The sequence below is a fragment of the Drosophila novamexicana genome, unplaced genomic scaffold (genome assembly GCF_003285875.2).
Source record: "Drosophila novamexicana strain 15010-1031.04,08,12 unplaced genomic scaffold, DnovRS2.1 tig00000072-arrow-arrow-pilon, whole genome shotgun sequence".
Classification (NCBI taxonomy): domain Eukaryota; kingdom Metazoa; phylum Arthropoda; class Insecta; order Diptera; family Drosophilidae; genus Drosophila; species Drosophila novamexicana.
In genome coordinates this window covers 1,155,884-1,167,514 of record NW_020824771.1, presented here as the reverse complement: position 1 = coordinate 1,167,514, position 11,631 = coordinate 1,155,884, and the positions used below count along the sequence as shown (strand labels likewise).

The 11,631-nt window shown below is 37.5% G+C and overlaps 2 protein-coding genes across 3 annotated transcripts in view; both read right to left on the bottom strand.

Annotated features, from left to right (window-relative positions):
- Positions 1–2,912: 2,912 nt before the first annotated feature.
- LOC115771529 (tetratricopeptide repeat protein 36 homolog) lies at positions 2,913–4,319 on the bottom strand. Its single transcript, XM_030717266.1, has 3 exons — positions 3,983–4,319; positions 3,119–3,294; positions 2,913–3,031 (listed from the first exon to the last, which is right to left on the bottom strand). Exons 1-3 carry the CDS (start codon positions 4,293–4,295, stop codon positions 2,960–2,962), a joined length of 561 nt encoding a protein of 186 aa, XP_030573126.1. The 5' UTR covers positions 4,296–4,319; the 3' UTR covers positions 2,913–2,959.
- A 5,833-nt stretch (positions 4,320–10,152) lies between these two features.
- The window catches only part of LOC115771546 (whirlin), a 41,273-nt gene continuing 39,794 nt past the window's right edge, over positions 10,153–11,631 (bottom strand). For both annotated transcript variants that reach the window (XM_030717286.1, XM_030717285.1), the window contains 3 exons: positions 10,792–10,986; positions 10,641–10,733; positions 10,153–10,588 (listed from right to left, as the gene is read on the bottom strand). In XM_030717286.1, coding sequence (XP_030573146.1) covers positions 10,460–10,588; positions 10,641–10,733; positions 10,792–10,986 — 417 coding nt within the window. In that variant the 3' untranslated portion in view covers positions 10,153–10,459. The remainder of the gene's footprint in view (positions 10,589–10,640; positions 10,734–10,791; positions 10,987–11,631) is intronic.

Genomic DNA, 11,631 nt, shown 5'->3' with positions numbered 1-11,631 from the left:
TATGAGCCAGCTCTGGTTGGATCTATGACAATTAGAACCCTGTCTACGGCAAGAGTCTGAAGGCAGTTCTTAGGTAAACCAAGTAAGTTGCTTGGATTAAAAGCTGCGACTTGTAAAAAAAATATATCTAAGGAAATACTTATATAAAACAGTTTGTCCTGACTGACTATCTTAAAATATTTACTGAAGCTTCCTTTTGGAACGCAAGTTAGTAATAAGACGGGCTTTTGAAAGGGAAGAGAAAAAGGTGCTCAAAGTTTGTATATACAAGTTTGCAAAACACACTTGTGGTCATAAGTCTGAGGCTTAGATGAGCGTCGAACTAACAAGCTAGAAGTCGCTGGTTCAAAAAGCAAAAAGAGAGCAATTAACTTCTCTATAAATAAATAAATAGATGCGATTGCTGGACTGCCTGAAATTTGGGTAAATTTTTATACCCTAACGACGCCGGGTAATTTCTTATAGCCTAAAATAAAGTCAATAAAAAGTATAAGATTCAAGTATAAAAATAAAGAACTCTGATATTGTTTACAGTAGCTAGTAGAGCAGTAGCAATAGAACCAACAACAATGTTGGTATATATACATATATATATATCAATGTTATATGTACAATATATATATATATATAATTTGATATATATGTTATACATAAACCCAGTCCAACTTAAATGTTGAATATTGTGATTATTTCTTCTGAATGCTGATTTAAATGCATTTTACATGAAATAATTGAATTAAAATACATATATAAATAAATTAAAGCCAAGAAACAGGCGAGTAAAATCCACCCAATAAAATATATGCGAATATTCATATAAAAATATATCCCTGCCATTATTATTATGCGAGTTTTGTTACATTTTTCAAAAATAGTCCCTGATTATCCCAAAGCATGAACAGATTTCAACTAAGCTGAACTTTAAAAAAAAATCAATAAGACAAAAAGCAAATGCACAGATCTGCCATATGGCATATGTGCATGCTGAAAGTTCGGCCAGACCAGGCAATAATATCCTTTTATAGCCGGAGTCAACTGCCAAACACGCTTCGGCCTGGCCACTACACCACATCTCATCGATGGCTTTTGGCGTTTTCGTCAATTAAAGCATTATTCATTGATGCTTCGAACTGTTCTCGGGCTGATCAAAATATTTGCATAAGCAGCCCCGAAAGATCCTTAAAAGCCATATACAAAATAAAAAATAAAAAAACGGCAGAGAAAAACTGGTCACAGCGACGAGAGGTCGGCAACAAAGGCAGCAAAGGCAGAAGGGCAAAGGCAGCGTCATGTGTTGCTCAGAGCCCAGCTAGAAGTCGGGGCTGAGGGCTCCGAGCCCTCAACGACGACAGCAGGCACGCGCCCCGAACCAGGTAACAACAAAAGGAACAACAACAGCAACAACAACAACAACAATAAATGCAGAAATGAGCAGCAGAGGGCAAAGCAAAGGGCACAGAGCAAGGCAAGCAGCTCGCAAATGCAACTGTTGAGCCGAGAGCTGAGGGTGAATAACCCAATGCCAGCAGAATCTCACTCTAGGACGAGGCCTGCCTCAGCCAGAGCCAGAGTTTCAGCCAGAGCGAGATAATTTGGCAGGAAGAAAAACTTATGAGATACTATCTAATGTCTATCTGTTTCGGGCTGGCTCTTTCGATCAAATTACAGTTCCGGCATGGTCAAGATTGGCATTTAGTTCCGCTACAAACTGGGAGCTTACCTTATGATTAACATGATGATGATGTTGCTGATGACGTTGTTGTCGCTGGGGAGCCCAAACGTTAGCTCGGCCTGCCCGGACACAAAGTGCAACATATGGCGTTCGTTTTTGGTGCGGCTTCAGCACAACTGACGCAGGATACGCAGGAGCTGGCATTGTTGCTGCTGCTGCTGCTGTTGTCGAGCTACCTACGACTTCCTTCGGAAAGTGCATTGCATACTACTATATATGCTATATGCTCCAACTGCAAGAGATCAATCAAAAATTGGTTGCTGAGGGTCGTTCGCTGGCAACCCTCGTGCCTGGCCTAGAAGGACGCCTTGCTCGCGCATCTACTAGTCGCTGCGACTGCGACTGCGCTCACCTGACTTGCATTCGAGTTGTATCTTTTAGTTTCTTTTCTCTTCGTTTTGTATATTTGCCTTATGCTCGTTTGTGTGAGTGTGTGTGTGTGTGTGTGTGTGTGTATTGTATGCTGATGTTAGCTGCACCTGCTTCTGCGCCAGCAGCAGGACGCGCGCGTCTTTTGACCGCAATCGTTGCAGGTCGCATGAAAGAAAAAAAACAGAGAAGAAGAAAAAAAAAGCAAAGGCCGCTTACAACAGCAGCAGGCGGCCAAATCGTCGTCATCATCGCTTAACTGTTAAGCTTGGCGCGCTTACATGTGTGCAGCGCGCAGGATCTCGTGCCAAGAAACCGCACAAATCCCAAAAAGCCCAAGCTCAATCCCAGTGCCACTTCCTTGCCGTTGCGCCGTCGCGTCCTGCTCCTGCTCTGACTGCAGCACTCGTTATCCTGCGCAAACCACTTTCGTTTATTTTAATTTAGCTTGCGGTCGTCAACAGCTCGCAGTGCTGGGGAGCGGGTTTCACTGTGTGGATTCACAGTCGGATCAACAGCCGCAGCCACTGCCACAGTCGCTGCCACAGTCGCAGCCTGCTGCAATCTGACAAGCCGCTAGCCGGCCTGCTGCATTTAATAACTGTTTTCGTTTTTGCCGCTGTTTTACTTTAACTCGTATATTGGCCCCCGAGTGCTCACGACTCCGTTCCACGTGCCACTTTTTATGCGAATTCGCTTCTAGACTTTGCAGCTTGCCACATAATGCGGCACCGGTTGCTTTTGCTCTTGGTCTTGCTCTTGCTGTTGCTTATCACATTAAATGACGCGTCTCGAACTTAATTAATTTTTATTTATTTTAACGAGCCTTCACTCCACCTTTTAGTCAAATCAAAGCCCTCACTTTAGCTGATCGAACGCTTGTCGCAGCATTTGATTGCAGAGCGCCGCAAAGGGATTGATTTCCACCAGCTGTAAATAAACGCCATCGTTTTTATTCCAATTATCCAGCTATAGAAACTATTAGCATAAACAGAGGTCTATTAATTAGGCACTCACCTGTTCCCGGGCAAACTTGCTGCCAAGCTGTGCAGCTGCCTCGAAATCGGCACGTGCTGCATCCAAGTTCTCCAATTTTCTATATAACACACCACGCTGACAGTGGGCGTGGCATTTGGTGCGCGCCTGCCGATCAGTAGCCAGTTCCAGAGCACGATCCAAATCCTTAAGCGCTTCTATGGTGTGTAAGGAACAGACAAAAGTTGCGTAAGGTTTACAGCCAAGTTCGTAAATAATAATCGTTATCGATATATTTGTAATATGACCACATTTAGCTGCACTGCTTAGCTACATTTGCAAGCAGTGTAAATGCAATTAAAAATCAGTCGAAAGCGACATCTATCTCGAGTGTAATTCAAAAGTGATAAGCGACATCTAGTGCTCGAGCTTAAACTGAGCGTTATGTTTAGGTTCGCGTCTTGGATAAAATTTAAATATGCTTGGATAAAGTTTAAATATTAAAATAAATTGCATTTAGAGAAAGTTCTTCTTCTTATGTTTCGTATGTGCAATAAATAGGACAAAAGACCTTCAACGGCTGCGAAAAATGTATCAGCTTGTCGGAAAATTGTTTATAACTCGGCCATATCGCTGCGAAGCTTGAAGAGTCCGTTGTTAAGGGGACATCGCCTTGTCGCCTTGTGAGTTATTGGGATAGAGAGGATTTTGTATTTTAGCCTTCGTGGGATTCTAGATAACACTATAATGCTTAAATGCAGCCTTACTGAAGGAAGGATATGGCTTATATAGATCGAAATTTATCAACTGATAGAACGACTTTAAATGCCAACTGTTAGCTAAGTATATATGAAGGATTTTGTATTTGTTTACTTTTTGCTCTTAACAAGAATGCTTTTCTCTCACCTTGATCGTGCTTGGCCAATCGCAGTGCCTGTGCTCGATTGTTCAGGACGGAGGCGCGTTCCATCAGGCTTAAAGCCTGGCCGAATCGCAGTAGAGCCTCCTCCAACTCGCCGCGCTCTGTCAATCGCACTGCCTGCAGCTCCAGTTCTCGAGAGGCTTCCAACTGCTGCGATTCGGGCTCCTCGTCCGCCAGCTCCGCTTCCGCTTGGATGGCAACGTTGAGGGCGCCCATGCCGCTCAGCTCCAGAGGATTGAATATGGACTCCAATACCTGCTGGTCATGTGGGCTCAGCTTGAGATTGGCCTGCGGCATGGCTAGACTCGCGATTAGTTACGTATTGAGCGCGTTGCGGAATTAAACTAAAGGCACAACTCGAAATCGAAATTGAAATCAAAACAAAAACAAAACAAAATGCGCTGAACTATGCTAAGCAGGCCGTTTAACCGGTTCATTTGTTGGAAAACAGTTTAGAATCGAAAATGAACTTGTTAAAGCTATTTGCATGCACTGCAAGAAACTGTTTGTGGTTTATAAAAAAACGTTTTGTTTTTATTTTTCTTTCATTTTTGTTTTGTTTGTTTTTGTTTTTATGTATATGTAAATACCAAGGACAATATCATTTGTTTACTCTTGTTTTGCAATAATTTAATTAATAATATAATAATAAATCAGCGCTTGAATCATTTTCATATCTTTATATATATATATATATATATATATATTTGTGTATATATATATATAATTTATCATTTGTTTTTTTTTTCTCTTGTTAATTTTTTTCCATTGCTATGCTAATGCGTTTACTTGCTGTTTAATTTTGATAAATACAATTACATATTATTAATTCACAATAAATGGTTTTAAATGTTTAACTTTATGCTCTGCTCAATAGTTCTTGTCTTTACAATATACACAACTGAAATATCATTTAAGACTATTAATTATATATATATATATATGCACTATGCCATTTAGCTCGATCTTTTGCGTCTATGCCTGGTGTTCTCATTATCGCCTAATACATGAGTGAGATGATATATGGGGGAGAACCAATCAAAATTAAAAAAGTTTTATGTCTCGCATGGAGTGAAGTGTATATATCTGTCTCTATGGAATGTAATTCACTTTGAAGCAGAAGCACTTGGCAACTAGAAAGCTTCGATTTTGCCTAAACTTGTTGAGAATTTCTATTGCAATCCATTTCTATAGCTGCTAGACTTTATAAATATGCCTCATCAAGACTAGACGTAATTTCATTTAGTTTTTATTTCATTTCTGTTTTGGTTTTGTTTCTTGTAGTTTCTCTTTTAGTTCCTTCAGTGTTGCAAAACGGTGCCTTGATTTCTTGTGATATATAGTTATATATATATATATATATATATATATATATATATATATATATATATAGGTGTGTGTATATAGTATGTATGATAAAAAATATAAAAGTGAGCATTGAGTTTTGTTGTCTTTTTTTCTATATGTATATTACAAGTCGTATCCTTTCTATATATTGCAGATATATAACTGTTTGTTGTTATGTACTAGGTGGCACAGTTTTGTTTGTAGTTGTAGTTCGTGTAAATAATCTGGTCTGATCTGGGCTTTCAAGAGGTTTTCTATATGTGAATCAAAAGTTAATAATTAGGTTCAATGATTTGGGTTCAACTCAAAGGCGAGACCTTCAAAACAATAAATCGATTTCTTTTTTCGTAGAGTCTACATTGAAAACATGTAAATATCTTTTAGCTTTTGTACACATTTATCTACAGCGTTCGATCTCAGTTAGTATTAGGTCTATATATATATATATATATATATGTTTGTGTATATATATATATATATATGTTATGCTTGTAAGTATGTGTACTATAAACATTTAGGTTAATCCCATTTAAAAGTCTAGCTCAATCTTTTATACAACAAGTTCCGCTGAGGCTGCAGCTCGGCTAATATCAACTAGTATACGCTATTGCTATTTACGTTACGATATTACGTGGTAGGTGTTTTAATATATATATTAATTGTTTTTTTTTTTTTATGGTATTTATAAGCTGGTTTCCATTTGTGTTATGAATAAATGCCTTTTACCCTTTAGCATAGCATAGCAGCTTTTGTTGCTTGTGTTTTTACTAATATATATCTTTAGTTGCCTCATCTTCAACTCAATTACTTTGACGTATTGTTCTGTGTTCGTGTGTTAAATATGTTTCGGGAATTGAAATTGTTGTTTGTTTCGCTTGTTTGCTTCAAATTGCTTTTCATTGTCGATACGTTAGATATAGTTAGTATACGAGTATGCTCTATATGCGTTACATGTAATTGTATATATAGGTATATATATTAAATGTACTTGTGTGAGTTAGGTATTATGTTATATGTTATATGTTATGTTTAAGTTAAGTTTAAGTAAGCCTTTTATCAGAATTTTACGCAATTTACAGTCGCGCTGCGGCGTGCCATCTCATTGCGATCAGGCAATACACGATATCCTTGTGATTGACACGCATAAACGCTTCAAAAAAATCTTTTAACAAGTTTTTAATTACTTTTTTGTTTCTGTTTTTTTCCGTTGACCAATTCAAAGTGAAGTTACAATTTTGAATTTTGAATTTTAAATGTTTTTTGGTTTTTCTTTTTTCTTTTATAGTTTTATACACGAACAATTTGTTTATAATAATAGATTACTAACAATAACTAACAGCATGCGCTTGAAATTTGTTTTGTGTTTTTCTTAAGAACTCTCTTCATTGGGTTTTCAGCTAAAAATTTACATAACTAATATACGTACAGCAAAGCGTTATTACATAATAGTCAACAAAAGTACAATTACGATATCATTTAACATTTCTTCAAAAATCTCCGTTCTATGCTGTTCTGCTCACTAAAGTCACACACAATAGATATATATAGAGAGAGAAAGGTGGAAATAGAGCTTGGCAGACAGAGTTTGCGTTCGGTTATGAAAAACAAGCTAGGCATATAATATAATATTCGCTTCTGAAATAACTAGACACAAAGATAACTTTCGGCTCAATACGGAGAGCTCTTGACTTAAGGGAAAAAAATTGCTCATACGACATTCAGATTTCTGTATTCTGATTTTACAAACTTTTACAATTTGTTCAATTTCTTTTGCTAGCACACACAACAAACAAAATTTGAAAAATTTGCAAATTTTGCCAAATTATTTGGGTACAAATTATGTGTTAGACTGAGAGATATAAGAGAAAAAGAGATTGTGAAAAATTTTGTATTTTTTTTGTTTTGTTTTTAGTTTTTGTTTTTGTTTTTTTTTTTCGTCATATTAAAAAGTTAGTTTGTTTTTGGTTTTTGCTAATATTTTACAATAAATATATATATATGTATTTATACATATTAAATTCTTGCACAAATAGTTGTTGAGTCGTGCTTTTGGATAGTTGCTCGTTATCGCGCCCTGTCGGCCTTTAACATCGTTTTAACTTGTCTTTAATGCTTTACTTAATGCCAATCAACCTCAAATTTTAAGCGTTCGTTTTCTCTACTGCATATTCATCTGTAAATGGTATTTAAATTGCTAGTTGTTTTTAATGGTAGAGTAGCGTAGCTTTTTGTAGTATTATATAATTCGTTTACCATAGTTTGTTTTTCTTAGTGGATTTTCGTGAGAGGAATACAATTTTGCAGCTGTTCTTGTGTGTATTTTCCTTAAAACATTTAACAAACATTCAAAAAGAGTGCAGTGTGCAGTTAAAATTGTACTAAATACGGTTTCTTCATATTGGTTATTAATATTTTTCTTTTCTTTTGGTTTGGTTTGTTTAATTTTGATAAGTATTTGTTTCGATAAATGTTGTTTTGTGTGTCTGGTATGTGGTACGCATTACGTATGCTTTAACGACATTTCGCATGTTGTGTTGTGTGTTGTCTGGCACGCACTGCTTGCATACGTATGCTTTAACGACACTTCGCCTGCTGTGGTGTCTGGTATGTGGTAAGCACTGTCTGGCATGCACTGCTTGCATTACGTATGCTTTAACGACACTTCGCCTGCTGTGGTGTCTGGTATGTGGTAAGCACTGTCTGGCACGCACGCATACGTATGCTTTAACGACATTTCGCATGCTTGTGTTGTATGTGTTGTCTGGCACGCACTGCTTGCATACGTATGCTTTAACGACACTTCGCCTGCTTGTGTTGTATGGTGTTTGGTATTTTTATGGTATTTTCTTTCAATTATTAGGCTTTAGTTTGTACACATGTGTGTGTGCATGTATGTGTGTACGTATGTATGCATGTGGTGTGCTGGTAATTATGCGTTTTATACGATTATTTTTTACAAATTATTTGCTTAGGTGGGCTTTATACTTGTTGATGTTGTTGCTGTTTCTGCTAATTACATAAATAGTCAAGCATTATGTGGAGGTGTGCTCTGTATGTGTGTGTCCATGTGTCCATGTGTGTGTTATTGCATAACATAAGCTGATCTGCTCGATTATTCGATTATTCGCTTGTTCTTGTTGTTTTTTTTTACAGTGTCTGTGGCTGTTTCTCTGCTTCTTCTGCGTTATTAATGTGTTCTTACGGTTAAGGGATCTTTAATTATAACTTTTTTAAGCTCTGGTTTCTTCATCTTATTTACTTTTTTATGTTTGCCATATAATTTTTGTTATTTTTTGTTGGGTTTGTGGATATTTTGTTTGTATTTTTTTATTTTTTTTTTTTGGTTTTTTTTTCTCGTTTTTGTGAAATTAAATATGCTTTCATTTTGGTTTTAGTTTAAATAAGTTTTAACGACTAACCCTTTAGACTAAGTTGCTCGTTCATAATCATATTATTAAATACATAATACAACAATATGTTAAATAGTTACAGCTTTACACATAAGCGTGTTGTTTTTTTTTAGAAGTCCTAAGTTCAGTTACGGGCTCTACTCTTGGTTTTATTACTGGCTAAAAACGTTGGAAGTGGGTTGCATGGGATTTGACAGAAGGGAGCGAGATAAGAGAGCTGCTCTACATATTGTTTTTTTTTTTATATTTTTTATGTATTTATAATATTTTCTTGGCAGTGTGATTATTTGCATTGATATATTGGGAATAGAAACAAAACCGAAAATAAATGGAAACTATGGAAATTATAGATTCATGAGCGAAAAGTGCGCGATTTTCAAACAAAATTGGATATGTATTCAAAAAGAGTTTGGTCAGAAGTCAACAAAACTGTATCAAACACACCTAAATATTATTATTATAATTTTTTTTTTTTTGCCTATAGAGCAGCTCTTAAACTACAACAAAAGAACACAGACGTGTTGATAGTTGGGATGGGAAATTGTTAACGGGAGCTCAGACAACAACATTGAATTGCATATTTGCTTACAGCATATCGAAAAGTTCCAATTTCTATTCTGAGGGGGGATTACTTTTAAGCAGCTGGTGTAGAGAGGCGTGCGTGAGAGACATTGATAACTAGATAGAGAAGGAGAGGACGAGAGAGAGGGGGAGAGGTGAGAGAGGGTGGGAGAGCGATACATTAGCGTTGAGGGGTTTTTGTTAGCACAATTTAACTGTTAACTGTTGAAAGCCGTTTGAAAGAATGTTCCAAAATTGTTCCAATTTAGCGATTCTCATTGTTGTTGTTGCTGTTGTTCTTGTTGTTGTTCTTATTGTTTTTCTCATCTTTCACTGGTAAACGGAATTATTATGATTCTTGTAGCTGTTGCTGCTGTAGCGCTGTTGCTGCTGCTGTTGATAATGCGCTGATGATTGCTGCTGCTGCTGCTGCTGCTGCTGATGATGCTGATGATTGTGATGCTGTTGATGATGATGATATTGCTGCTCGTGCTCACGATGATCACGATGCTCACGATGATAAGCAGGATGTGTGCGTAGATGATGCTGCTGGTGTTCGTGTTGGTATTCTCGTTCGCGTTGCTCACGTTGTTCGCGCAGCTGTTGCTGGCGCTCGCGATGATGTTGCTCCCGTTGTTGGTGTTGTTGCTGTTGGTGTTGTTGTTGACGTGTTGGTGTGTGTGGCTCGCACGTGGGCGTCGCATGTTGCTGCTGCTGTTGCTGCTGCTGCTGCTGTTGCTCACGGGTTGGCGTCGCCTCGCGCGATGCTTTTGTTGGTGTGTTGCTGCTGTTCAAGTGTTGTCTCTGTTGTTGTTGTTGTTGTTGTTTTGTTGTAGTTGCAGCTGCTGCTTGTGTTGTTGATGTGTTGCTGGGTGTATTGGGATGATAGTGTTGCTGTTGCTGTTGCTGCTGCTGATGATGAGGATGTTGATGATGATTGTTGAGCGCAGAATTACTGCCATAGTTGCTGCTGTTGCTGTTGGTATGTAGCTCATGAGGCAGTGGCGGTGGATTTTTAGCTTTTGTCAGCGGTATCGGTGTTGGCATTGGTTTTGGCGTCTCCGTTAAATCGATGCCCCATTCATAGAGGAACTCGAGTTTTTGTCGTTCCAATGGGTCACTAGCCGGCAGGGCAAGCAAATGTTAGGCTTCTAAAAATATTAACGCTGTTGGCTTCGGTTCCAAATTTGATTTTTTTGCTTCGACAACTAAGAAGGTTATTTCAGCCTTTTCACGATTTGCAAAGCATTCGGCTATCAATCGAGCAACCTCCTACAATTTAAGAGTTTGTAAGAATTCCTGAATGAATATCTATGCAGCTCACCTGATGATGTAGACCTTCCACCTTAGTGCCGTCTACCTCCAGTATCAGTTGCCCGACTTCCAAGCCGCCCGCTTCAAATGCCGCACCATTTTCCTACACCAATTTGATAACATTTAGTTGGGATCACTTTATAAGTAAGTTGGGTACTCACATGGATATTGATTATCCTAGGAAGCGGGTGCTTTGTATTAGCACCACCTTCGATAGCAATACCTAAAATTGGTTTGGTTTTCTTAACTGTAATGTGTAAGTTGCCTCTATGATCAGGTACGACGTTTGGATTGTGTTCATGTGTTTGTTCAGTCGTTGAACCACCGTTCTGCTCAGTTGACAGACGCTGCATGGACTAAGGGATCATGAAACGAGAGTCAAGCATAATATGTACATTGAAAATAAACCTGAGAAACGCTCAGAATTTGCGTACAATCATGTTGTTAAGCATAGCATAACTTGCTGGTAAACGCTGCAAGATATTGTTTATAGCCTACAATTCACTAATGCTAAGTATTATGATTAATAAATATCAAATTTGAAGGGTGTTTGTCAAAAGCTAAATATGTATAGGTTGTGTTTGATTAAAGGCAAGCAAAGCTAAAATATAGTTTCTTGTCAAAAGTACTTTTTACAAATTTTAAGTAAAGGAATTGTATATTTTTTTAAGTGTATGTGGGCGGCAAACGAATTGAAACTTTAATGCTAAGGGAATCCAATTCTTTGATATTTTTGGTTTATTCAGTGTTTCGGTTGTTTCTGTGAGAATGGAGCATGAGATGTTGGTTATTTTTTTGTTGACCAAATTGCATAAAATTTTTGGTTTCTAAAAGTTTGTCGTGTGTGCATTTGTATGTGTTCTTGTGGAGTTCCTTTGAGAATATTAGAGTAAAAAAAGGATAGAGCGTAAATTTGAATTTTAGCGAATTATAAAATCAAACCGCAAACATTCTTTTATCTAGTTTTATTTTGTTGGCATTCTCTGCGGACGTAGCTCGAT

Excerpts from the sequence above, each read along its gene's own strand:
- LOC115771529 (XM_030717266.1), bottom strand. The coding sequence starts at position 4,295 with ATGCCGCAGGCCAATCTCAAGCTGAGCCCACATGACCAGCAGGTATTG. Across the intron at positions 3,295-3,982 it reads ATTGGCCAAGCACGATCAAG|AAGCGCTTAAGGATTTGGAT; the intron begins GTGAGAGAAAAG and ends TACACACCATAG. Across the intron at positions 3,032-3,118 it reads GCAAGTTTGCCCGGGAACAG|CTGGTGGAAATCAATCCCTT; the intron begins GTGAGTGCCTAA and ends GTTTATTTACAG.